Source organism: Phyllostomus hastatus, unplaced genomic scaffold (genome assembly GCF_019186645.2).
Source record: "Phyllostomus hastatus isolate PE091 unplaced genomic scaffold, TTU_PhHast_1.1 phas_contig_37, whole genome shotgun sequence".
Taxonomy (NCBI): domain Eukaryota; kingdom Metazoa; phylum Chordata; class Mammalia; order Chiroptera; family Phyllostomidae; genus Phyllostomus; species Phyllostomus hastatus.
The window spans coordinates 7,942,228-7,966,638 of NW_025333867.1; the positions used below are offsets into that span (position 1 = coordinate 7,942,228).

The following is a 24,411-nucleotide window of genomic DNA, read 5'->3' on the forward strand; positions in this document are numbered from 1 at the left end:
CATCAAAGAAGTTCTAATCTGCCCCAGGCCACTTTCCTGGCTTCTGGGAGTTGCTGCAGTCCTTGGTGTTCCTGGGCTTCTAGAGGTATCACCCCAGGCCCAGGCCCAGCCCCAGGTCCACAGCTTCACATGGCCCTCTCCCAGCGTGCCTTCCCTTCAGCTTCCCTCCATGTGTGTCTCTGTGGACAGATTTCCTGTTGGCTTCGGGCCTACCCTAATGACCTCATTTTACCTTAATTACCACTGTAAAGATACTGTCTCCAAATACTGTCACATTCTGAGGCACCAAGGGTTAGGATTTCCCCAGATCTTGTTCAGGGGACGTAACTCAGCCCACAGCAGAGTTGTTTCAAGGAGAAGGCTCATGTGGCAATTCTGCCCTTCATACCAGTTTAGCAAGAAGAGGGCTCTCCACCCCATTTTGTCTGTTGTAAAATTATGGTTCCGCAAGTGAAGTTGGCTGAAGAGGTTGGAATCCAGGTGGTGACAGAAGGGAGCAGGTAAATGGAAGAGGTGGCTGTGAACAGGGGTAGGAGTGCCTGTGGGCACCCTTCACAGGGGGTGGAGGGGGTAGGGAGAAGGAGGAAGGGAGGAGGAAGGAGGCTATGGCAGGCTCACCTGGCCGAGCACCTTAGGTACATCAAGGCTGAATCCTGACAACAACCCTCCTGAGGAGTGGACCTGCCTCTGGCTTATTCACAGTGAAGCTGCAGTTCCGAGAGATTATGTAAGTGGCTAATGTGGCTAATGTGACACAGCCAAGCCAGGTGGCAGAGGTGGCCTGAATTCAGTTCTTGCTGGTACACCCCTGCCTCTGGGAGGGGCTTCTGGAGAGCAGCACTGCCTGGAGCTCCTTACCAGGAGGATTGCCGTGCGGGCTTCTCCTCTGCTGCCTTCTCATCAGGAGTGTAGGCCAAGGGTAGGGGCCTGTTTTGTTTGCTTTTGATACAGTTACAATGCCGTTCTTGTTTTGGACTGACATAGGACCCATAACCATATTTGTTAAGAACCTCAGGCCTTGAAATAACAACTGTGTGAGTTGTTTACTCTCTGTTCTGAGCTCTGTCTGGGCCTAGACATCTACTTCTGAAGATGCCTTCCTCCTGAGGTTAATTGATCTGGTTGTTTGGGATCTTCCATCAGGGACTTGCCCACACTGCTACCTTCTCCTTCCCCTTTGCCTCCTGCCACCAGAGGGCCAATGGAAGGAGGAAGAGACTGGACATTTCTGCCTCATCTTTAGGAGCCTATTTAAAACAATTTCCCAGATTTTTAAAAATGGAGGTATAATTAACATAGAGTAAAATGCGCATATGTATTTTAAGTGTAAGTTTAGTGGGTTTTGACTCATAGTACACCCATTAATCTCCACCTAAATTAAGACACAGAATTTCTGTCACCCTGGTAAATTCCCTCAAACCCATCTCCCACCCCATTGGCAACCAGTGCTTTTTATTGTCATCACCACAGCTTAGTTACACCTGGCTCAGAATGTTCTCTAAATGGGATGCTGCAGTGTGTAGAGTTTCGTGTCTGCCCACTTTCACTCAGCACCATCGTTGAAATTTGCCCATGTTACAGTAAATGAACAACTGTTCCTTTTTTTTTTTTTTGCTCAGTGGTATTCCATTGTGTGTGTATACCACATTTGGTTTACCTCTTTACCTGCTATGGACATTCAGGTTGTTTGCAGTTTGTGATTATGATGCATAGATTATCATGAAGATTATAATCTGAATTCTGTAAATCCTTTCTACCTCTTATTACCTTCAAGTTCTAATATTTAAAAGTTGATTGAAAAGATCAGAGTAGCTAGTGAAAAATCTTGACTTTTTTATAATCTAGGTAAGCTCCCTTCTTTCTCTTTTCTTTCTGGGAGTGGGAAACAGGATGGCAGGGTGCATGTGGGGGAGGAGGCTACCACCTTTAAGGGGCAGGAATCCAGTACCTGTTCCCTGCCCTAAGGAGCTGCAGCCGCACAGCTGCAGTGAACCACTCCCAGTGTGTAGGCCCCAGGAATGGCAGTGGTGGCAGGAGTACGTGTGGGTGGGGAAAAACCACAGCTAGAAATGGTGTTGCCGGTCAGCTGCTGTCCTGTCACCCAAGGAGAGTTAACCAGGTGTTCTGATGTTTCATCCTGTCTCCTGTAAGTAGGTGAGTGGCTTTGAGCAGCCAATACTCCTGCCTGTAGCCACCTCCTGCCATGTGGGATCCTTGAGGAGAACCTCCTTCTCTGTTTCCTTCTTTAAGAAGACCTGGGTCAGCCTTATGAGGGCAGGCAACTCAAGGGTTAAAGAACCTGGAGCAAAGCCCCAGACAAAAACAGATGGAGCCTCTCCTATTGCTCAGCCCACAGCTGAATGTGGAGAGCAGCACCGCCCAGTTCCTAGAGGCCTAGGCAAGGGGAGTTCTCTTCTTATGGGACCTGCCCTGCAGGATCCTATTTGTCCCCTGCACTGGGTTCAGGAAGGAATTAGAGGAGTATTTCCCAGCAGGAAGGAGTGAGTGCGAGGAGAGTCAGCCCTCCTAATTTCTCACTGCCTGTCCAAAATCCATAAAGGATGCAATGAAATGCAGTCGGACATTTCCCACGTTTTTAAATATACGAAAGATGTGGCTTTTAAACAGGATTTTCCCATTTCTCTGTTTACAAATCATTCAGCATTTTGTCAGGAGGTGTGTTTTGTGCTTGCTTGTGCTCATTTGTGCTCATGCACACTTGTCATCCCGAGTTGAACTGCATTTCTTTTAAGGCAGGGTAGGCAACTGGTGGTGGGCTTCTATTGAGATAGCAGTGAAGATTGGAGGCCCCATAGTGTTCAGCATAAATGATACATTTATCATGATGGCTGTTGAAATTACTGAGTTAGCGAATAAATACAGGAGGCAACTTTACTGAAAGTTCTCCCAACACTTAGGTGTTTTGTGTTTAGAGGACTAGTTATACACAGCAGCAGGAACACTTGGTTCCTTTAGGCTTTGTTAAAGTAGTCACATGATTTGGGAAAAAGACATTTTAAAAATGAGTTTCAGTATAGGTTTTTCACAGCCTCACAGTCAACTGCACCTCCAACGCTGGGTGTTCTGGAGAAGCCTGGGGGCCTTCAGCAGGGCCAGGGCCCTCTTGCGGTAGGTGCTGCTCCCACTGAGGTCCAGGAGCAGAGGTGGGGAGCCTGGCACGCAGCACAGTGCAGAGGACCCCGAACTGAATCCCAGCATTGCCGTGTTACCACTGTGAAGCTTCCTGGAACCTAATTTGCAAAGTGGAGATGACACTTATTGCATAATCCTGTGGGGATTAAATGAAATGGTCAGTGTGCAGGCTCCTTCTCAGCAGAGTGTGTGCTTTGAGACACACATGTAATATGAGTCCTTATCTGCAGTCGTGTAGACAACTACTATGCCTCATACAGCTAACCGCAATGTCCTGACCATTAACTTTAACCTTTAGAACAAGAAGCATGGGAGTTCACAGGGTGCAATTAAGATCAGCCCTGGCAGTGACGGTCTTCATGGCATGTGGCCAGCCAGCTGAGCCGTGGACACTCATGGCTGCTCTGTTTTCTTACTTTCGGAACCCTTCTTCCTTTAGCCCTCTATCACACCCAGCTATTCGACATCTCCTTCTTTAGGTGTAGTTTCTCGGTGCCCTAAAATGCCTTGTTTCTGAAAATTTTCTTCTTCTCGTCCTACTTTCTAAAACACCTGGACAACCAATCTTACTTAAGAGAGTGAAGCGGTTCACACCAAGGTATCAGTGACTGACAGGGACAATCCTCCTTCAGGTTCATCCATTTCTTTCAGCTTGTTGATCAACAGCCTGCAGCTATAGGTGGTATATTTTTATATTTCTGACAGCAGCAGCATCAAGCAAAAGCCAAAATAAGGTTTCATTTCAGTTAACATTTTAATTCTATTTAAAAGTTGTTTCTGATAAATTCTCTACTCTGCAGCATGGTATGCAAGGACCCTGCAGGATCTGCCCCTGCTTGTCTCCACCCTGCTCTCTAACTCAGTGCCTGGCCCCAGTGCATGCCCCCTCCCTGCTCCACAGCTCTAGTCTCTTCCAGTGCAAGGAACGGTCTTCTCACCACCCAACCCCCATGCCTGTCTAGGCCTTGGGAATTAGAAGAGAAAGTCACTACTAAAATGGACTGAAACGGAACCTTAGGCTCTTCTGTGTTCTCACAGCCCAGTATATGCATCCACTGTCACAGCCCGTTACTTCTCATCTTGTCAGTTCTGACGCACGGCCTGTTCTCTGCACTTACACCCTGACCTCAAGAGTGAAGACAGCACTTTCTGCACGGCTGCTTCCCTAGGGCCTGGCACTCAGTAGGTGACCAAACAGTCGTTAAACACTGAAGCTGTGCTGTTCTCTACAACATGTGCATGAGATCCCAGTGGCCTGGATCAGCATGCTGGCTTTTGGCCAGTGACACAGAGGGAGAAAACCATTTTGCAGAAGGACAGAACTTGGGGTCACCTGCCTTGACCATTGTGTGAAGTTGAGGGTATAGGTTGAGGGAGCAGGTGACCATGTGAGGTAGGAAGTTATGATTACTTCCTCTTTTTTGTGATCAACATCTCCTGTACTGTTTCACTCAGAGGCAACTCTGAGAAGAAAGGGTGTCTCATGACAAGGAATAGTCTCTCCAACAGAGAGAAGATGCTGTATAGAGAGGTCTGGACTGTGGAAAAGATTTTCTTGAGATTATGTTCCCTTAGACTGAGAATATACAGGAAGGAAGTGGTTGCTCTGGTACCTTCTGCTAAGACACAGGTGGCAAACACAAGGCCCACGGGCCGAATCCTGCCCTCCACTTTGTTTTATCCAGCCCGGCACCTTATTTCTACCTGGCGGCAGTGCCAAGTTCTCGCTTAACTGTTAAGGAGGTAGTTAAGGGGTAGTTACATTTCTCCTCTGTTAAGGGGTAGTTACATTTATACAGTCCTAAAGTTATATTCGGCCCTTTGAAGGCAACCACAAGGCTGATGTGACCCCTGGTGAAAATGAGTTGACACCCCTACCTTACACAGAGGAGAAAGAGTTAGGGATGCCTAATGGGAGAACTGGTCATCCGGTGAAAATCTTTGTCAAGTCTGCTCTGTTGAATCAGTGGTTAGTGGGGAGCATTATTTTGGATTGTCTGTGAACTGTACCTTTTCAGACCATGCCATAGGGCCGGGATAGAATTCAGGTGCCCTGGCTTAGCTAAGCAAGGCCAAGCCCATGGAATCACAAATACCGATTGCATTTAATATTGTACTATAACAGAAAGATGATGGTTTTCAAAAAAAAAAACCATCAGAAGCAAAACAACTGCTTATCATGTTCCTCATAGGGGGCTTCCCCACTGGTTCCTAAGTGCTATGATTCCAAATCCATCAGCAGCAGGAGGACATCTTCTCTGCAGGTAGTCGTCTGAGGCCCACCACCAGCACAAAGTCCTGGATCGTTCTCCAACCTGGGGGGTAGTGGGCAGTGCAGCAGAGCTGGAGGGCTGCTTTGCAGACAGTCCGAGGACCCTGACTCAGTGATATTGCAGCTACTTTGGGTTTAGATGGTCTCTGCCTTTTCCTCTCTCTTCTTGCTGGGGTTCAAATTGTGTAGTATATTCTCCATTTCCATTTCCCACACATCTGGCCAGGCCCTCTGTGGGTTCCTGGGGTCTGTCCTCAGGAGAATTGGTCCACATTATAGTGAGCAGTACTCTTCAGGGAGATGGTTCTGGCTTTGGCTTAAGGATAATTTTAAGATTTATTTGAGAAAATACCTTGAACTATCTGTCAGTTAACATATTCCCCAGGATGTCAGAGGCACTCAGAGTAGAAGGTGAGGGCCCTGTCCATGCCCAGGTCCCCGGGGCTCGGCCACCCTTCTTCCCCACCTGCCCCCAGGGACTGCACCTGCACACTGTGCTCTCTGCAGATGCAAACTGCACAGTCACATTTTGCTGTCACATTGCCAGTTAGGCACAGTGTTTTTAAGAGATTAATAGTTAGTTCAAGGAAAAAATTGAAAAACACCCTTTTAGATATAGGAGTGTTGTTAGCTCTTGAGAACCAACCTACTTTTTTTTATTTTGGTCAGAGAAATAGTATATTTAATGAACGATTGTGGGAAGTCTGGGAAATGGCACTGTGCTGCTGTTCTCAGTGTGCTGCTAGGAGGTCAAAGTGAAGGGCATTGCATCCTGAACTGTGGTGAAGGACGGGAAAGGCCTGGAGAACCCCGTATGGAACTGTGCCTGTTCTCCCCCCAGCCATGCTCCCTAGCTGCGAATGCAGTAGGACCCTGGGGGTACCCTCTGTACCCACCTCCCCCACTTGCTCTTCTGGTGCTGGCTATGCAGACAGGATGTAAACTGGTAGCATACCCCTTAGTTCGGATCAGTTAGGGGTAAGGCTAAATGAACAATGCAGACTCCCAGTGTCAAAATCCTTTTTGAAAGCAGTTTTTTTTATTCTCATATTCAAATATTACTTACCATCACACATAACCCCCCAAGGAGCTGCTTAAATGACTGACAAAATTAATGAGTCATAATCACCTTGTGTCAGTTACTACACTAGACACTTTACATTATTTTGCACTCATGACAAACCTTTATTACAGGGTTTGTGACTCTGATATCACAGCTGTTGCAACCGAAGACCCAAGAAGTGAAATAACTTGCCCAGGGTCACAGGATGATCGAGGGAAAGCTACCAAGAATCAAAACTCAGTCTATCTGAGTCAGAACCCGTGCTCTCACCATAATGCCCAGTTGCTCTCGACAGTCTCGTTTGGGCCCTGGGCTCAGCCCCCATGTCAGTCCCTAAGTTCCTCACCTCCAGGCTCTTGTTTATCTGTGATGCTCTTCCTCAGAGGTGATGGTGAGCTGTAGCCCAGGTCAAGTGCAATGAAGACAAAGAGCAAATGGGTAAAAGTTCAAAAAAGCGTGCCCCATTTCTGTTAGACCATTTGTTGAGTTCAGTAACTTTGGGACACAGTGTGGGCTGGGTGCAGCCTGAGGGTTTTGTGGACCTTTATTTTAGTAGGTTGATGTCGCCTGTCTCCAGGGAAAAGGTCATCAGTTAGAGTCACAGTTGTGCTAGTTTCCAGTTTGAGTTGGACAAGACAGACAACATCCTTGTTTGAAGAGGCCCTTTTACTCTGTATCATTCACATCCTTTGGAGATGATTAGACCAGTTGAAATGGGAGAAAAACTGGTTTGGCTTCTCAACTACTCTGATTCATAAATTATAAAAGGAATGATTATTTGACAGCAGGCCCAAGAGTTGGTCTCAATCAAAATGTTGAGTTAATTTTTTAAAAATCCTTTATCCTGGAAGTGTTTTGGACTAGAGTGAAGGTAGACAGAATGACCATGAGGGTAGGAAATGCAGTTTCTTCTTACTGTCTTGCTCGGCAGTAACTGATGTGTGAGGTGTGTGGGAGAACCACTTGTCCCTGTGCATTGGGGTGAGCGGTCAGGAAATGAGATTTTCCATGGAAGCCTGGGGTGCAGCGACTGAGGAGGTGCAGCAGAGCCCGAGGAGACCTGGGCTCTGCCCACATGTGGCTAAGCTTCAGGCTTTGTTATTTTGAGTGTCACATAACCTCTCTGGGCTTCAGGTTCCTTGTTTTTAAAAGTAGGACATTGGCCTTGACTTTTTCCAGCATTTCAGCATTAAAATTCTATGGCAAATAAGGTACTGTGATATTTTTAATAGGTGCCATGTATTAAATACCTGCTGTTCACAGGCACTTTATAAGTTATTTTTGTTTGGTCACCATAAAAATGAAATAACAGCAAAGCCTGTCACACTTCCATAACACTGTGCTTCCGTGTACATGAAGTGTATCTGATACCTGACAAGACAAATGCTATAACCTGTAACAATTTAATATAAACCAGAGAATTGTTTTTATTTGCATGAATTTGGGCTGTTTCTTTGAGTTTATTGGGGAAAGAACGTGTTTTAATCAGACATGGATTTACTTAAAAGCCATTTCACCTTAGACTAGTTGCTTCACCTCTCTTGGTCTCAGTTTTCTCACCTGTGAAATGGACACCCTGGTAATCATGTCTGTGTCGTGGGCCTGCTGTGGCAGCTGAGTGAGAGAACTTAAAGCAGTCAGCAGAGTGCCCGGACCATGGGGGGTGTTAACAAATCTTTGTTTCCTTTCTTCTTAGAACAATGCCCAACTTATATAACAGATTTGTTCTATAAAGAGAGAATTGCTTGGGCCCTGGCTGGCGTAGCTCAGTGGATTGAGCACGGGCTGCAAACCAAAGTGTCGCAGGTTCGATTCCCAGCCAGGGTACATGCTTGGGTTGCAGGCCATAACCCCCAGCAACCATACATTGATGTTTTTTTCTCTCTCTCTCTGCTCCCTCCCTTCCCTCTCTAAAAGTGAATAAATAAAAATCTTAAAAAAAAGAGAGAATTGCTCATTGTTTTAAATAAATTTCTCTATACCCAATATTCTATTGGCTTTTATAATAAAGCTATACTTATCTTTCTCTGGGGAAAATTACTGATAGTGAAAAGTTTGGTGGAAACATTTAAAAACTAAATTGCCTATATAAATTTTGTATAATAATTATGTACTAATTATTTAAATTAAATTATAATCACAGAGGAAAAAGGATTAAGATGCTTTGCACAATGAACACATGCAGATGCAAAGAGCCTTTGACTTCTGGGAGTGGCAATTTCTACATGACACTATCCCTTTGTACCTCCTTCATGCCACACATTGGCTTAGGGACTCGGGGTATAGAAATAAGGCATGGTGCCTTTCTTTGAGGAATGCAGTCTGGTGCTGGAGTCTGGAGTTGGCAAACTTCCTATGAAGGGCCAAATAGTAAATGTTTTTGGCTTTGCAGGCTGTATAATCTCTGTTCTAACTCAACTCTGCATAATTCCAATAAAACTTTACTTTCAAAACAAGATTCAGGGCTGTTTGGCTCAGAGGCTGCAGTTTGCTAACCCCTGAGCTAGTGAAAGTCAGACTTGTAAACAGCCAGCAATTATAATATATTGTGATAAGTAGTCTGGGAGTTTCTCAAGAGGACAGGATGCCATAGAAGTACAGAGAAGGGTCACCAGGTCCAGCCTCAGAAAAAGAGACCCCCTCAATTGAGTTTATTAAACTTGATAGAAATATAGAAATATATTCATTTGAATCTTTGTAGTTTTGTACCCCTTTACTTAATTGCATGCTTTCAAAGGTAATTAATAGATGCTTATTAAAAGAAAAAAATGCAAGAGAGCCTGCCATACTCTCTGACCCCAACCTAGGTGATATGCAATGTTAAATAATTTTGGTGAAATAAACTTTATCCTTTGAATAGCCATTGATCCAAAAAAATTGGGGGGGTGTGGATATTGTGGGCAGATACTGAAGAGTGAGGCAGCAAAGGGCAGTGAGGCTCTTTAGGAACTGGTGAGCATTTTGGTGGGGCTGGCTCATGGCAGGCCTGGCTCATGGCAGGGCTGGCAGCAGAGGGGTTGGGCATGTGAACAGGGTGAGGGGATGACAGATGACAGAGATGAGTGGGGTCATAAAGGGAGCTTAACAGGGCTGTGTTAAAGTCAGGGTCATAGCCTGCCAGGCAGTGGGAAGGGATTGAGGCATTTGTTTCTAGCAAGTGAAAGATGATTTTCCTTCTGCCTCTGGGTTATTGCAGGATTGATCACACCTGAGCAATCATCAGTCCTTCTCATTCCAAGAATTTTCTGATCCTAATGTCAAATGTTGCCCTTGAACATTGGCTCCTTTCCAGAATTAGTGAGACCATTTTAGATGTTAATATTATAGTCCAGTTTTGCTCATGCACTTTACTATACCAAAGGATATCTTCTATTAGCACATGAAACAACTTCAGTTTCTCAAGTTAAGGGTCTTTGAGTTACTTAGTATAAATCAGGGTGCTGGAAGCCTTTGTTGCTGGTATTCACTAAGGACATTAGTGTTTGCTCCTGTTTAATGCTCAGGACTGTGAGGTTGCTTTTCTTCCTTTCTTTTTTTTTTCTTCCTGGTTTTGCAATAGACCTCTTTTATAGCATTCACTTTTAATTTCCCTTTTTAGAGGTAGTTGGTGAGGGCCATTAGTAAAATATGCATTGCAGAATTTGGAGCGACTTGCCAAGGTTTGGGGCATGAGAAGGGTATTGCTTATAATCTATGCTGCCTCATGGGATATATATTCAGCTTCACCAAATGCCAGCGGGGGCATTGTACCAAATGAATAACATTGAATAATGTAAGCTTCTGCTTAAATTATATGTATCTTTATTTCCTCTAAGAAAAAGTAAAGAGAAAAATGAGTGCCTCCTAATATTGTCCTCCCAAAGGTAATCCCACATCAGCTACCTTGGGCCTGTTTGGGTGGGTTTTTTTCTCTTTCCCTTTCCACTATGAAAGGTGAAACTTGCCCTTTGAAAAATGCTCAAATTCAGTAAGAACTGGAAAGCCCCCAACACTTGTAACTGAAGCAGTGTGTTTCCTATTTCTCCTCCTCCAGGAAGACAGCATGGCAGCCAAGGAAGCAGGCAATAAGAGTTGTCATTGGAAGAAAAAAAGAACATGGAGATCATTGTGTGAGGGGGTTAAAATGAACCCCAGATTACCACATTAGTAAAAAATGGGACCACGTGAAGTTTAAGAAATGTAATCAGCTTTAATGCTGTGGTTCAGAGTAGGTTTCCTGCGAACGAGTGGGAATGCAGATTGGCTAGTCAGGGTGTGCCTTCCATTGTAGCACAAGGAGGCTTGCAGATCACAGGTGGCAAACACAGGCCAGTGGGCCGAATCCGGCCCTCTACTTTGTTTTATCCGGTCCTGCACCTTGTTTCTACCTGGCAGCAAGGCTGAGCTCCTTGCCCCTAAGTTAAGGAGTAGTTACATTTATAGTCTTAAAATTACATTCGGCCCTTCAAAGGCAACCGTGAGGCTGGTGTAGCCCCTGGTGAAAATGAGTTTGACACCCCTGCAGTAGATTGTGGTACAACTATTTTCCTCAACGTGCCATGTTTGGTTTTTTGGCACTAAGTTAGAACTAAGTTAGAAAAAAAGGTGAGGAGCAATTTGAGCAGCAAACAAAACTAAAAAAATTCTCCCACAGTACCTGGCAAGGACGTTCATTATGTCATTAAGGAAGCTTGCAAGGATGCCAGCTCTAACAAGCAGTTGTGTTGGCTACTGTTGAAAGTGAACCTCCTAAAACTGGAGGATGAGCTTTGGGGCAAAAAGTTGAGAATAATTTTCAAAACACATGGCATAGCTTAAATTTTGATAGAATCTTTTAGGAAGAAAGGTTTTTATACTACTAGATAAAAAATCCTGAAAAACACAGGTAGCATAGGCTGCCTAAACATTGAGAAGCTGATTGTAGCTAATGTGCTTCATCGGTCCAGTTCGTGCAGTGTTCCTTTTGTTGTCCGTGACTGATCTGCAGGGTCGGCCTGTGTGCCCGCGAGCGCGTGTTCATCTGTTGTCTTGCTGTTTCCACTGTTTCTAGTTAAGAAATGCAGGGCATGGCAGGGCCGTGGTATATAAAAGTGGTTCAAGCTGCTGAAATACCACTTTAGGAGGAAAAATGGTTGCAGAAGAATGCTCACCTGATATTTCTTTAAATTTCTACAACTCATTAAGGAATTTTTATTTTATTTAAGCTTTTGAAATTTTAGGGAGTATTATCTCCTTTGTAGTGCTGAGCAGAAATGTGTCATCCTTTTTTCTTAGCCGTCTCTTCTTAGGTTGTTAACAGCTGACTTGCACAGTGACTGGTAAAACCCTCCTGATTTCTAATGGAATGAGCTCAGTGGGGATCTCCACTATGAAAGATGAAACTTGGGGGAGATTTTTCATTTAGTTCCCTAGAAATTTTTTTTGCTTTAGTCAGTATGCATTAACATAAGTAAACTTTCAGGCTACGAAGACCTGGTTTGTCCCCAGTCACTTTCCAAACAAGCTTTCTCTAGGCCTGAGTTCTTAGATTGTGGTAAAATGCATATTTCTGAAAAGGTGGAAAAGGCTTGGGTTGTTATTTTCTGTTTTTAATTATTTTGTCTTACCCTCGCCAACATCATTTCCACCTACCACCATGGTAGTTTACATTGCATTTACCTATATTTTTTTCTCTCATTATAAGGTTTATAAGTAATTGTAGAAAGTTTGGAAAAGTCAAAAGTATAAAACTGAAAATAAAACTGTCTTAATTCAACCCTCCAGAGACAATCACTTCAAATATTGTGGAATGTTGTCTTCTAATTTCCCCTGCATACATAAAATCTATTCGCTGCTTTTTTATTCTAAGGCATTCTCATACCGTTATATAGTGAACCTTTTTTTTTCTCAATCATTAGTTTTCAAAAGCAAAATTTTAATGGTTCTATAGTATTGTTGGACATTTAGTCGAGTTCCCTTTTTTTTCTTGCGTAAGTTGCACCCCTTGAACACCGTTGTACTGGGACCTCTGTGGGCATCTGATAATTTCCTTGGGAAGAAGTTCACGAAAGCGAATTGCTGAGATGGGGAGTGTACACTGTTTCAAGTCATGTCATGCCTATTGCCAAACTGCCTTCTGGAACCACAGTGCCTAGGTTATACTCCTAATGCAGATTTGCACCTTTTTGTTTCTCCTGCATCTTTGGGAAATTTTAAAAAATTATTTTTAGAAAATGGAATATTAAGTTTTGATTTTCACTAGTGGAATCGAGGGTTTCCCAAGTAATTTTTAGCCATTTGTTTCATATTTTGTTCATTGTCTGGTTGCTGTACTTATTTCTAGTTGGAATATCAGTCTATATTGTTATGTAAATACTTACATATTAAGGATATTAACCCTTTGGACATTGTAGGGGAGGAAAAAAACCTTTTTCCTTTTGCCTCCCTAGGTTCTGTAGCTGGGGCCCTGAAAATCAGACTGACAAAAACAGGTTAAGAAGAAAAAAACAGTTTATTAACATGTGCAGCTAGCATGGGTGTGGGGGGGCTCCGTGATGAGTGACACAAAGAGCAGGTTACAACTCGGGCTTATACAGCATCTCAACAAAAGAACGAGAAATAGGTAGCGAAGCAACAAGACAAAGGAAAAGGGGATTAGGCTTTTAGGGGCAGCACACTTGGGAAGGTAAATATATGAGGGAAACTAATGGAAAATGAGGGCCATTTTAGTAAGATGACTTTCCGTCATCTTCATGGCCATACAGTTCCCCCAGGATTGAGGATCTATGGCAGCCCTCGTTTCTCAGAAGTCTCTGCTGTAGTCAGACAAGCCAGGCTTTGAGAGGGCTTCTTTCTGCATCTGTTGATTCTCATTTGCCTCCAGTTGAAAATTATCCTCACACTGAAGCAGCATCTTTTGGGGTGGCATATTCTGATCCCATACAATATATTTTACAAACTTGTTTATGGTATTTTGATGCATGCATTTTTTAATTAATTAAAATCAATAATACTTAAATAGTAACAGTCAGTTAAACTTATAAAATCTATCAGTCAGTCTTTCCTTAGGTAGTTTTTTCATCTTAGTTTTTAATGTTAGGGGTTCCATCTTCACTTCACAATTGGATAAGTAATGTTTTCTTCCAATGTGTTTATGTTCTTCTTTTGTTCTCTGTATTTATGTTCCCTCCTTTTTATGTTCTTGTTTTACATTTACTTTATTATAGTATTCATTAGTGCTGAAAATGAGGTTGTTTTCTTTATCTCCCACTTGTTTCCCATCTTCATTAGAAATTTCATTAGTTTCCATGATGAATATTTCTCTGGCAAGTCAAACAATTAGATTATTCCTTTGAAAATAATATAAATTTTCTTTCTTTTAGTGTATCCTTAAAAATACATAGGTAGAGAAAAGTGGACCAGATTTTCTATAACCTTTGCCTTTTTTATTTTTTAAGGAACATGTGCAACTAAAATTGAAAACACTTCTTAGGGTCCACTTTCTCACTGTTTAGTTCTGGCTCACAAGCATCATGGGGCATCCCCACAGACATCCTGGTGTTGGAACATCAGCAAAGAAGGCAAGCCCACGATTATGAAATGGGGCCGTGACTATAACGCTTTTATGATCTTGTTAGAACTTCCAATGAAGTGTTAACGGGCCTAATGAGAGTGGTGCTTTCATTGCTGTGTAGGGAATGGATCTGAGGAAGGCTGCAGTTAATGCCTCAAGGCTCTTGTATTAGTTCAGGAAGGGAGGATGGCAACACCCAGTTCTGTGAGTTCCATCCCAAGAGAATTTAATCAGGGAATAGGGTTCACTTTGCAGGTAACAGAAACCACAGTAGGTATTGGAGGAGCTAGAGACTGAAGACAGGGAAATAGTGCTTAGTAAATTGTGGAGCAGCTGAAGCCTAGCCTTCTAGGAAGATTCCTAGAACAGCTCCCTAGACTGGGGAAGTGGGGTTCTATCTCTGGACCAAGTTCTACTGCCAGATATGACCAGCAGAATGGGTGTCCCACTTACTCCCTGCTTCACATGCTTTCTAATTCAAGTCATCATCCCAAAAATTGGAACTAGGTTGTGCACTGAAAGTTATTTTGGGCCATGCAGCTGATTGGCAGAACCTAAATTACATTTGAAACTTAACCTGTAAGGGAGTATGGAAGGTTATTTTGATTTTTGTTTGTTTGTTTGTTTGTTTTTGTTTTTTTGTGGGCCTTGCAGCCCATACACCAGAAAGATGGTGCCTGAACCCCTAGCACATGCCCATGAATCAGGTTGTTCAAGTAGAGATGGAGTGTGAGGAAGAAGTATAAGATATGTGTGCAAGGGGAAATTCCTGGAAGTGGTGGCTGATTAATGGGAGGGTGGTGAGAAGAGGGAGGTGACAAGGGTAATGTCAGAGGCAAACCTTTCGCATTAAGTCCTGGTTTGGCATGCTTTAGATTTTTTAAAGTCCTTTAGTCTTTGCTTAGTAAAATGATCAATTACCATAGTGGGGCAAACAAATTTCAAGAACAAGGTAATCTCAGAGCTTTCTAATACTTTTGAGATTCCCTTGAAGATAATACATCTGAATATATTTTCTTTTCCCAGTACATTTTTGCAAATACAGACGTAGAAGTCAAACAAGGGATGTTGTCTTACTGGTGCCACTACCCCACCCCTATGGGTTTGTGGAATGTGCCTCGGGGTGGCTCTGCAGGCTTCAAGAGGGTTGTGATAAGCAGAACCTCACCTTGGGGAACCTGCTGGGGCCTGGAGTTAGCTCGCTTGTTGACTCAGAGATGCCATCTACTTCTGTGCCTAATTGAGGGGGTTGATGCAACAGAAGGCTGCTTGGTCCCAGATCCCCTGGGCCCCGCCCCAGGCTGAGAACAGCAGTGCCTAAAAACTCTTCCAGCCAGGCTTTCTTTCTTTACTGGCTATGAAAGTGGTTCTGTGTCTGTCTCAACTGTTTTAATCTTCCACTTCAGAGTTGTTAATTGATAGAGACTGCACTGAGGAGGCCAGTGAACATCTTATTTGGTAGTACCTAAATTGAGTCTTGGCTGCCCAAGGTCAGATAGAGTTATTATTCAGGTGGCTGAGTTCGCAACAGTATTGGCAATTTTCCCCACCTCTCCGAATGCTTTTATAAAAATCTCTTGTCTCCTGGCCACATAATATAAGTGTAATGTGCTCCTTTGTATCACTTCACCTTAAGTAAACTCAATGGGAAGTCTGAGTAGAGACCCAAGCCAGTGACTCTCTGCCACAGAGTCAGCAGCTGGTGCCCTCCTCAGCAGCAGCCTGGAACCAGGAGTGCCCCTCTCTTGCCAAGAATGTGCCAGGCTGAGGCACAGGCAGGTGTGGTATGATTGGGCTATTATGATTACAGGTGTCATAGCACTTCCTCTCCCAGGTTAGCCAGCTGTGCTTATAGATGTAGCTCTTAGTCTTGAAGTCAATTACTTTGTGCCCAGGTTCATGTGCTGGGCAGTGAGGAGAGGAAGCGCCTCAAGGACGGCTTCAGTGTATAAACCTGCAGGGGAAGCAGATATACACACAGTTAGTTATGTTGCTGTAACTCATAGTATAGGCAGAGCTGCATTCCAGAAGTTATAGGTTGCACCCTGAAAGCTGTTTATTATTAAAAATATGTTTTCTTCCAGAAACTATATATATGAATGTTGGTTTTCCAGGTTTACCATCAAAAGCCCACTTAACTCATGATCTAGTTTTACAATCTGCATTTGCAGTACACAAGAATAGCCAGTGCTAATGTGTGTGATTCAGGCAGTGTTTGGCCGCACGCTGCCCTTGAACCTCAGCCCGGTACTGCGAAGCTCATTCATCGTCTCCAAGATGGCAGGGAAATGGCAGGGCCTGGCTGGCCAGTGGTTCTCAGACTTGAGCAGGCATCAAAATCACCTGGAGGGCTTGTTAAATTACCTCTACCACTTACTTCATTCTGGAAGCTCTCATTCAGGGATCTGGGGTGGGCCTCAAGAATTTGCACCTCTAACACATTCCCAGGTACTGCTGTCACAGAGACCACACTTTGAGGACCACTGGAATAGGCACAGGAAGAAGTCACGCATTTAAAGAACGCCTGTATTTGAATTCTCAATGATAAGGTTCTGTGCAACCAGCGGTGCCCCACTCCCCAAACACGTGGACAAACGTGGACAGCAGCACACCTCAAACCATCCCCTATTGACTGGGCTCTTCGCGGTCAGTCTGTGCGGGCATTCCCTTTCTTCCTGAGCCTAGCATTGGCCACCAGTCTGGAAGCTGGTGAGGTAGATGAGTTAGTCACTCTCCCTGGAAAGTTGGAAATGCCTTGGGGGCATCAGTAAGCAAGTATGTGTCCCAAAGAATCCAGGGAAAAATGTGACAGGCAGCTAGCTGCCTTCTTGTTTTGTCTGGGCCAAGTGCCTTTCTCGAGTCTATTGTAGAAATTCAGCTTTTCCCAAAGCCCACTGAGCTGAGACCCACAGCTAGGAACTCCTGGGGGTCTCCATCAGACTTTCTAGAGATTGACCTGAGCTTATGGTGCCCTTTGAGGATCCCCCACATTATACTCGGGGTCTCAAGATGGACAGAAAGGGGAAGATATCAGAGAAGGTGGAGCTAAGATCAGATCTCAGCCCAACCTTCTATATAGCCCACGCCACCCCCATGAATCCTGTGTCTGCTTCCAGAACTTCTGTTCTGAACTCCCCACTCCCTTAACTCCACTTTGCATCTATCCAGCTTCTTTCTTCCCTACCCCTCCCCACTGACCTGGAGTAACTCATGCTTACCAGAACTGGAAGTTTCAGCCACTTCTTTTCACAAGACAGAGGGATTTGTACCACTGATGTGGGCACATGGGTAGGGGACTGCTATCTTTAAAGTGCCATCTGCAGAAACTGTCGTCATTTGCCCTTGAGCCCAGAATTAGCTGTTTGGGGTCCACTGGGACACATATCACTTTGAGGGAATAAACATGTGTTTCTCTCCTGCTTCTGCAAAAGGAGAAAAGAAAATTTGGAGGGTTATTTTATTTGTTTATTCAATAATAGAACTTAATTGTAAATAGTCTAAATGTTGTATCCAATAACTGATCGGCTTTCTCTCCAAGTGGAGCTTTGGGTAGGAATATGGGAAAACACAAGGGACATATGCATGGAAAACAATACAAATGCTTAGTTAAAGTTGATATTTCACCATTTGCTATCAACCCTCTTTATTCTTAAGACTACTTGTGAAGTTTGTGGAGTTTTGGGAAATGGAAACACAAAACTTGTTATAATTTCCTCACCCCATTATGATATCTGGTGTAAAAAGTTGTCACGGCCTTCCTGTCTGCTGGGCCGTGCTCATGGGTGCTGGTGACCAGGAACCCCGGACTCCCAGCCCGCTCCCTGCCCCGCAGGCTATGTTCCCTGTGGTAGCTGGGACAGAAGGAACACACATCCCCAGATTTCATGGGGGTACTTCCTGTAGACTTATAATCTGCCTCAGACTAAAACATTACACTGCCTTCCGTAGGCAAATTATATTTCTTGTTGGATTTCCAAAATCATTGAAGAGAGTTTTAATGGTGCATGTGACATGGTGCTGTGAATGGTGTCATGGTCCTCACCGCAGTTGTTGTTTTGCCCTTATGATTGACTACCACCAGCATGTGTGTATGTGTCTCTCTGATTTATTTTCTATTTGCCCCTCTCTAGTGGGATCTTGTGTGTGATAATGCCTGGAAGGTCCATATCGCTAAGTTCTCCTTACTGGTTGGATTAATCTTTGGCTACCTAATAACTGGATGCATTGCTGACTGGTGAGTACCAATGTGCCCACACATGAACCTTTGGAAGCCACAGCAAGACTCTGCTGGCTAAAGAGGAGTGGTTAGTGTTAGCTGCTGTCACTAAGTCTTTTCTCTGTCCTGGTGTCGGTGCCAGAGCAGAAAAGCTGAAGCTGTTAGCTAGAAAATTCAGAACTAAAAGAATTGGCCAGTGCACCTAACAGACCCTTTTGAAGCAAGAATTTAAATTCATTGCAATTCCCTAGCTGCTGGAATCTAGCAAGACCGGCCAGCAGCCTGCAGCCCTGCGATCAGTGTTTAGATAGGAAGAGCCTGAAGATACAGGTTCAGGGCTTTCTGGGCTGAGGTAGCCCAGAACAGGTAGGGTTGTGCTGATTAGTACCTCAAAATGTCCCACAGATTTTAGAGAAGGATAGTCATTAAAGTTCTCTTGGCCAGTGGACACCTCTGTTGGGTCCATGGGGAGCTGAACCTGGAAAAGAGGACAGCATTTGGATAACAGATGCGCATTTCAGGCAGAGGCAGAGTAGTAACCAGAAAGCAGCATGAATATGCTTTACTTGGGTGGGTGAGGGAGTCTAAGGGTCTAGAGTAAAATGTGTGGTTCAGAAGAAAGTGGTGAGGTTGGTGAGGTGGGGAGGGGGACATGATAGCAGAGATGATAATGATGCAGTAGCTGACAGTTATTGACTGATTACTCTTGCCAGGCACTGTGCTAAATATTTCCACACACGAAAATATTTCATCCTCACAGAACCCATGCTATGTAGGTACTATTATTACTTCTGTCTTATAGTGGAAAAACAGAAGCACAGAAGTTTAAGTAAAATCCCCAAGTTCCCTCAGCTTTCAAGCTGGAGAGCCAGGATTTGAAACCAAGCCCTGTGGTTCCAGTGCCTGCCTCCTCACAGGTGTACACAACACTTTTCTTTAGGGTACACTGTACTCCTGAGGGCAGCAGCGGTGACACGGCTGAGCGGCGAGGCGGTTGCCCAATGTTGGCAGGTTTTCAAGTAACGTGACTGCTCAGGGAGAGAGGCATGGGCTGGCTGTTCCCTTTGACATTCCTTTATCTTTAAAGAACTTTTTTTGTGTGTGTGAGTAAGAATGTCTTGGAACCAGTGACATAATAAGGACCAAGAATGATGCAGAGCAAACTCCTTATGCCTGTGGCTTTGCTTTGTGATGCCTTCTGTACCTGGTTAGCTGAGAAAGCTGGCTGAGGCAAGAGCCTGGGAGTACAGAGTAGCAGTGGAGCCCAGCAGGGATCTGACACCACTTTCAAGTTCTGGAAATTTCTTTCCAAAAACTAGCGTCTATTTGGGAGGTCTTTGCATTAACATGTGTGACTTCCTGTGTGTTCTGAATTGGCTTAATCATCATTTATAAAGGTTTCTTAAGGACACATTTCCTAGAGATGGTAACAGAGAAGCTGCAAATGACCCCTGGAAAGCTATGCCAAGGCCCCCTTGGATATTTTTTCTCTGGGGGCCTCATGGAGGGGGAGCACAAGTTTTTTTTTTTAACCAAATACTTGAGCTTAGAGGTTTTCAGAGTAAGCTGAGCTGATCTAAGGGCTTTTATTTCCCAAAAATCAGCACTGAAATAGTTTAGGAAGATACAATTCACACCACTTCTTTCTAAAAACAAAAATTCAGTCTTGACTCAGATTCTAGTTTCCTTCTTCAGTGATTTTTATAGGGAAAGCAAATATGGACTTTTATTAATACCAGTCTATAATGGGGTTTAAATTGTTCAGAGGTAGTTTTGTGAGTACTTACTTCTTGCATATACATGCTGCTCAGCCTCCCTGATCACACACCAGGCCTGGGGACAAAAGGCAGGAGAGTGTGGGGTCTCCCTTCAGGAGTAACCAGGGTTTGGGTTGCAGACCCCCTCCTCTGCAGTTGCTTTGCCAAGGCCTGTGGGGGGTGGGCATGGGTGCCTGAGAGCCAGGGCAGAATGTTTTGTGCTGTGTGCGACTTGTTGAACATTTTGAGTGGGCCTCAGTTCCAGTTTGAAAGTTTGGTGTTTTCCACCCCTTATTAATTTATTTTTGGCATTGTACTCCTTACTAGAGGCTTACTGGAAAAGAAATGAGCACATTTAGAGGGAACTCCGGGTTCCCCAGGCGTCAGCCCTGCTTCATGGCTGTATAGGGAAGTTGTTCGAGTCATGGGTTAGGCTTTCGGAGTTTGCAGTCAGCATATAATAAGACTTAAGTAGTACACTTTTTTTTCTGTAGAAGTTACTGTTTCCCACATACATTTTGTTTGGAGACATATCAGTGCATTATATGTTGTTATATAATGTGTTTAGTAGTTTGAGGGAGCGGCCCTCTCCATGGCTCATGTCACATGACCCCTTTCCCCTCCATTGTTGTTTTCTTGCTACATGGTCTGCATTGCTCACTCCAGGAGCTCTCCGTGCCCTTTTTGGGCTACACTGGAGATCCCCTTGCACTCTAGGTTCTGGCTTAGCCAAGCCAGTGGTGGGGTGGGGATAGGGGGTGCACGGGAGGGGCCTCACTAGAGATCTGAGGAAAAGAGGAGAGGTGGGGGCATTTTAATCCCCAGCTAGGTCTCTGCAGGATTGCCAAGGGCCAGCTGCCTCCATCAGGGGCCCTCCACATATGGCCTCTCTCCCTGGGTTTGGTGACCGTCCTTCCTTCAAATTCCCTGCTGCTAATAGCCCCATGGTATCTCTCACAGCTTGCCCACCTTTTGTAAATAATCCCCTTATTATAATAAAATCTCCTCAAATTACTTCATTTGAGTGGGACATCTGTTTCCTGGTGAGATCCTGTATTACTTTGCTATGGCTGCTGTAACAAATTACCACACATTTGGTGGTTTATAAATTAACTTACAGTTCTGTAGTTCATGCTGGCTAAACTCAAAGTGCTGGCTGGGTTGCATTACTTTCTGAGAGGTCCAGAAGAGAATCCATACCCTTGCTGTGTCTGGCTGCAGAGGCTGCCCACACTCCTTGGCTCAGGGCTCCTCTTCTAGCTTCAAAGCCAGCAAAGGTCGTCAGGTGCTTCTCACGCTGCCATCTCTCTGGTTCCCTGGAGCCAGGAGAGGTTGTCCGTGTCCTTAGATTGGACCCATCTGGATAATCACCTCAACTCAAGATCTTGAGCCATTATTGCATCTGCAGAGCCCTTTGCCATGAAAGGTAATATATTCACAGGTTCTGGTATTTAGGATGTGGACATCCTTAGGGACATTATTCTCTCACCACAGAGCCTAACTATAAAGCCTCTGCATTACAGATTTATGAGTGTGATTTTGTTCTTCATCTCTGAGGGGGTTCTGCTCTGGGGGAAGCCAGTTCACACTAAAACTCCAGTGGTTATGACTAACACTTGTTGACCACTTGCTAAATCACTTGCACTTATCTAGACCTGACCACAGCCCTAGTTAGTACGTGGGCATTGGCTGTCATTCTTAAAAAAAAACACACCAGGCTCATTTGAACAAGTGTGGTCTTTCTCAAGACAATGTACTGCTGCATATGTGAAGAGCCCAGATTTAGGACCAGAGTGCTTTGACTTTGAAGACCATGATTACCCCACAGTTCATAATAGTAACTTTGCCCACTGATTTTAGCAGTACAGTTGGGAAGGAAAGATTTAGGACAGTTTTTACAAGTTAAAAACAAAAACAAATGAACAATAAAACATCAAGGATCTTTTCCAAAGTATCAGAACAGAATAAACCATGTTTGGTGGGCATCAGGGGTAGAGACTCGCAGAAAGGAACCATAAGAGCAGCCACATTTCACTGTTTGCTTTGTGCCAGGCATTGTGCATATTGTACCCATTGTCTCTCTTAGAGGTTTTAATAGTGCTGTGAAGTAGGATGGTCACTCTCACTTAGAGATGTAAAGGCAAATAGAAATTGGTAAGTTAGATTTTGTTTTCCTTTATTTTAGGAGAAAAACCAAGCCATATTTTAAACTTACTTCTATAAATTTGTTGGCTCTAGACAAAATTACCTATAGTCTTTTCTGATAAGGGCTTAGTGATTCCCAGCACTAGTCAAGGAGTAATGGCTAAAACCTCTGACAGAATTATTGACTTACATTGGCATTGATCTCATAGCTTGGCCTCATTTCACTAAGCTAATGCCACTATGGGGAATGTTAGAAGCCTAAAATATTTTGAATGAAATTGTGTCCTATAGTCTCCTCCCCATCCCCCAAATTTTCTTGAAATTACATTCATCTCCTTCATGGGGCAAAGCCATGTATTACTGAGCATTGCTTTTTTGTTTTTGAACAGTTTTACTGAGGGATAATTTACATACCATAAAGCTCACAATTCAATTGGTTTTAGTATATTTCCAGAGTTATACAATCATCACTACACTCTAAGTTTAAGACATTTCTACCACCCTAAAAGGAAGGCTCATGCCCATCTGCAGTCACTCCTCATTCTCACTCCCAGCCCCAGGCAACCAAGAATCTTTGTTTCTCTATTTGCTTTTTCTTGGCTTTTATGTAAATGCCTTGTCATAAGTATGTTTAAGTGAATCCAAGGCACTCAGCTGCCCTTGGGGTGTTTGGGCTACCAGGCAAGGATTTTCTTCCTTTGGCAAATAGATTTCTCTCCAATTTCTCTATGAGCTGTTTTTCTAGTTTAAGTTAGTTGTGCTATATTAATTTGTATATAATGGAGATTTTTTCCCCCTACTAAGTTGATGAAAGAAAATCTGGAAGGTTGGGGGGGAGGGGTGAAAAACTAGTTATTTTCCATTCCCATGGACCACCCTGCTGTCCTCTCGGCCACACCTAGAAGCACATCACACCACAGTGTAGCTGATCTTGCCTGGCTCTGTAGTCTTCCGACCTAGTTGGTGCACTGCTTTTTCCAGAAACACAGTGGACTGGGCTCCTTCCAACCCTTTGCTGCCTGGCAGGCTTCACTTTCAGTTATTCTTTAAAGTTTGAACTATCTGAGTTAAGTCTGTGATCTCTTAAAAATTACTTCTCATCATAAAGTCGAAACAAACAGCAGCTGGCTTGGCCCTGGCTCTGACAGGCTGTGTGAGGCCAGGTGCCCGACTAGTTACCAGCCCTAACGATATGAAGCTGCTTCGCTCTGTGTCTGTGTTGACTTTGGAGCCAGTTCCAAAGGTCAGTAATTTCTCAAGACATTTTATGCTGGGTGTGTCAAGGTTTATGTTTGGGGAGTTGTTATTGATTTTGTTACTCTTGCCTTGAATTATCCTCCTATACATTTAAAAATAGACTTACCAACAGGAATTGGGTTCCTGTTTCAATTCTATTATATAGTAGCTCTTTAATCTATGCCCCCTTAGCTACAAAATGGGGGGTTGGACTAAGTTTCCCCTGAGGGCTTTTCTATCCCTAAATATACCAAAGTGGGTCTCAGTAGTAGGAAGACTTTTAGCCCAACTCATTCAGCATCTCTGGAACACCTGCTGGATACTGGGTTTTAGCATCTAGCATCATCGCCCTGTTTAATGATGACTCCTAACTTTTTCCTTCTCTGTGTGCAGGGTTGGCCGGCGGCCTGTGCTGCTCTGTTCCATCACCTTCATTCTGATCTTTGGACTGACCGTGGCACTGTCAGTGAATGTGACAATGTTCAGCACACTCAGGTTTTTTGAAGGATTTTGCCTGGCTGGAATAATTCTCACCTTGTATGCATTACGTAAGTAGGAGCCTTCACAACTAGTCTTGAAAAAATTAGCAAAAGAGCTCTTGGGAAGGGGGCTCTCTGTGCTAGGTGTTTGGATTGGCAGTCTTTTGGAAGCACAGACTTTAATGGCATCAACTGTTGTGGAAAAGCTTCCTAAGGTAATGTCACCCGACACCCAGTCTATTCCGGTCTCCAGCTTGAGCTGAGGGCACATCAAAGGACATAGAAGGTGGCATAATTGCTTGGAGAAGCAGGGATCAGGCCACAGCTGATATGGAGGGGCTTTTGCTTTCCTCCAGAATTTTCTGTGTTAATGTCCTGTGCACTTTCAAGTCTAACACGTAATTAGGCATCCCTGTACTTGGTTCCAGAAAAAGCATACCAACTACCGGCTACCACGTGGTCTGGAGTCAATGTTTTAATTGACTATTAAATTTTTATTTTTTAATTTGTTTTCTCTGTAAGACTATACAGGGTCCAAATTACCCACATTCTCATGTGC

At 44.0% G+C, this 24,411-nt stretch overlaps 1 protein-coding gene across 1 annotated transcript in view; it reads left to right on the forward strand.

Annotated features, from left to right (window-relative positions):
• SLC22A23 (solute carrier family 22 member 23) overlaps positions 1-24,411 on the forward strand; it is a 177,195-nt gene that overhangs the window by 18,230 nt on the left and 134,554 nt on the right. The window contains exons 2-3 of the mRNA XM_045841661.1: positions 18,150-18,253; positions 23,767-23,921. Of these exons, the coding sequence (XP_045697617.1) occupies positions 18,150-18,253; positions 23,767-23,921 (259 nt within the window). The remainder of the gene's footprint in view (positions 1-18,149; positions 18,254-23,766; positions 23,922-24,411) is intronic.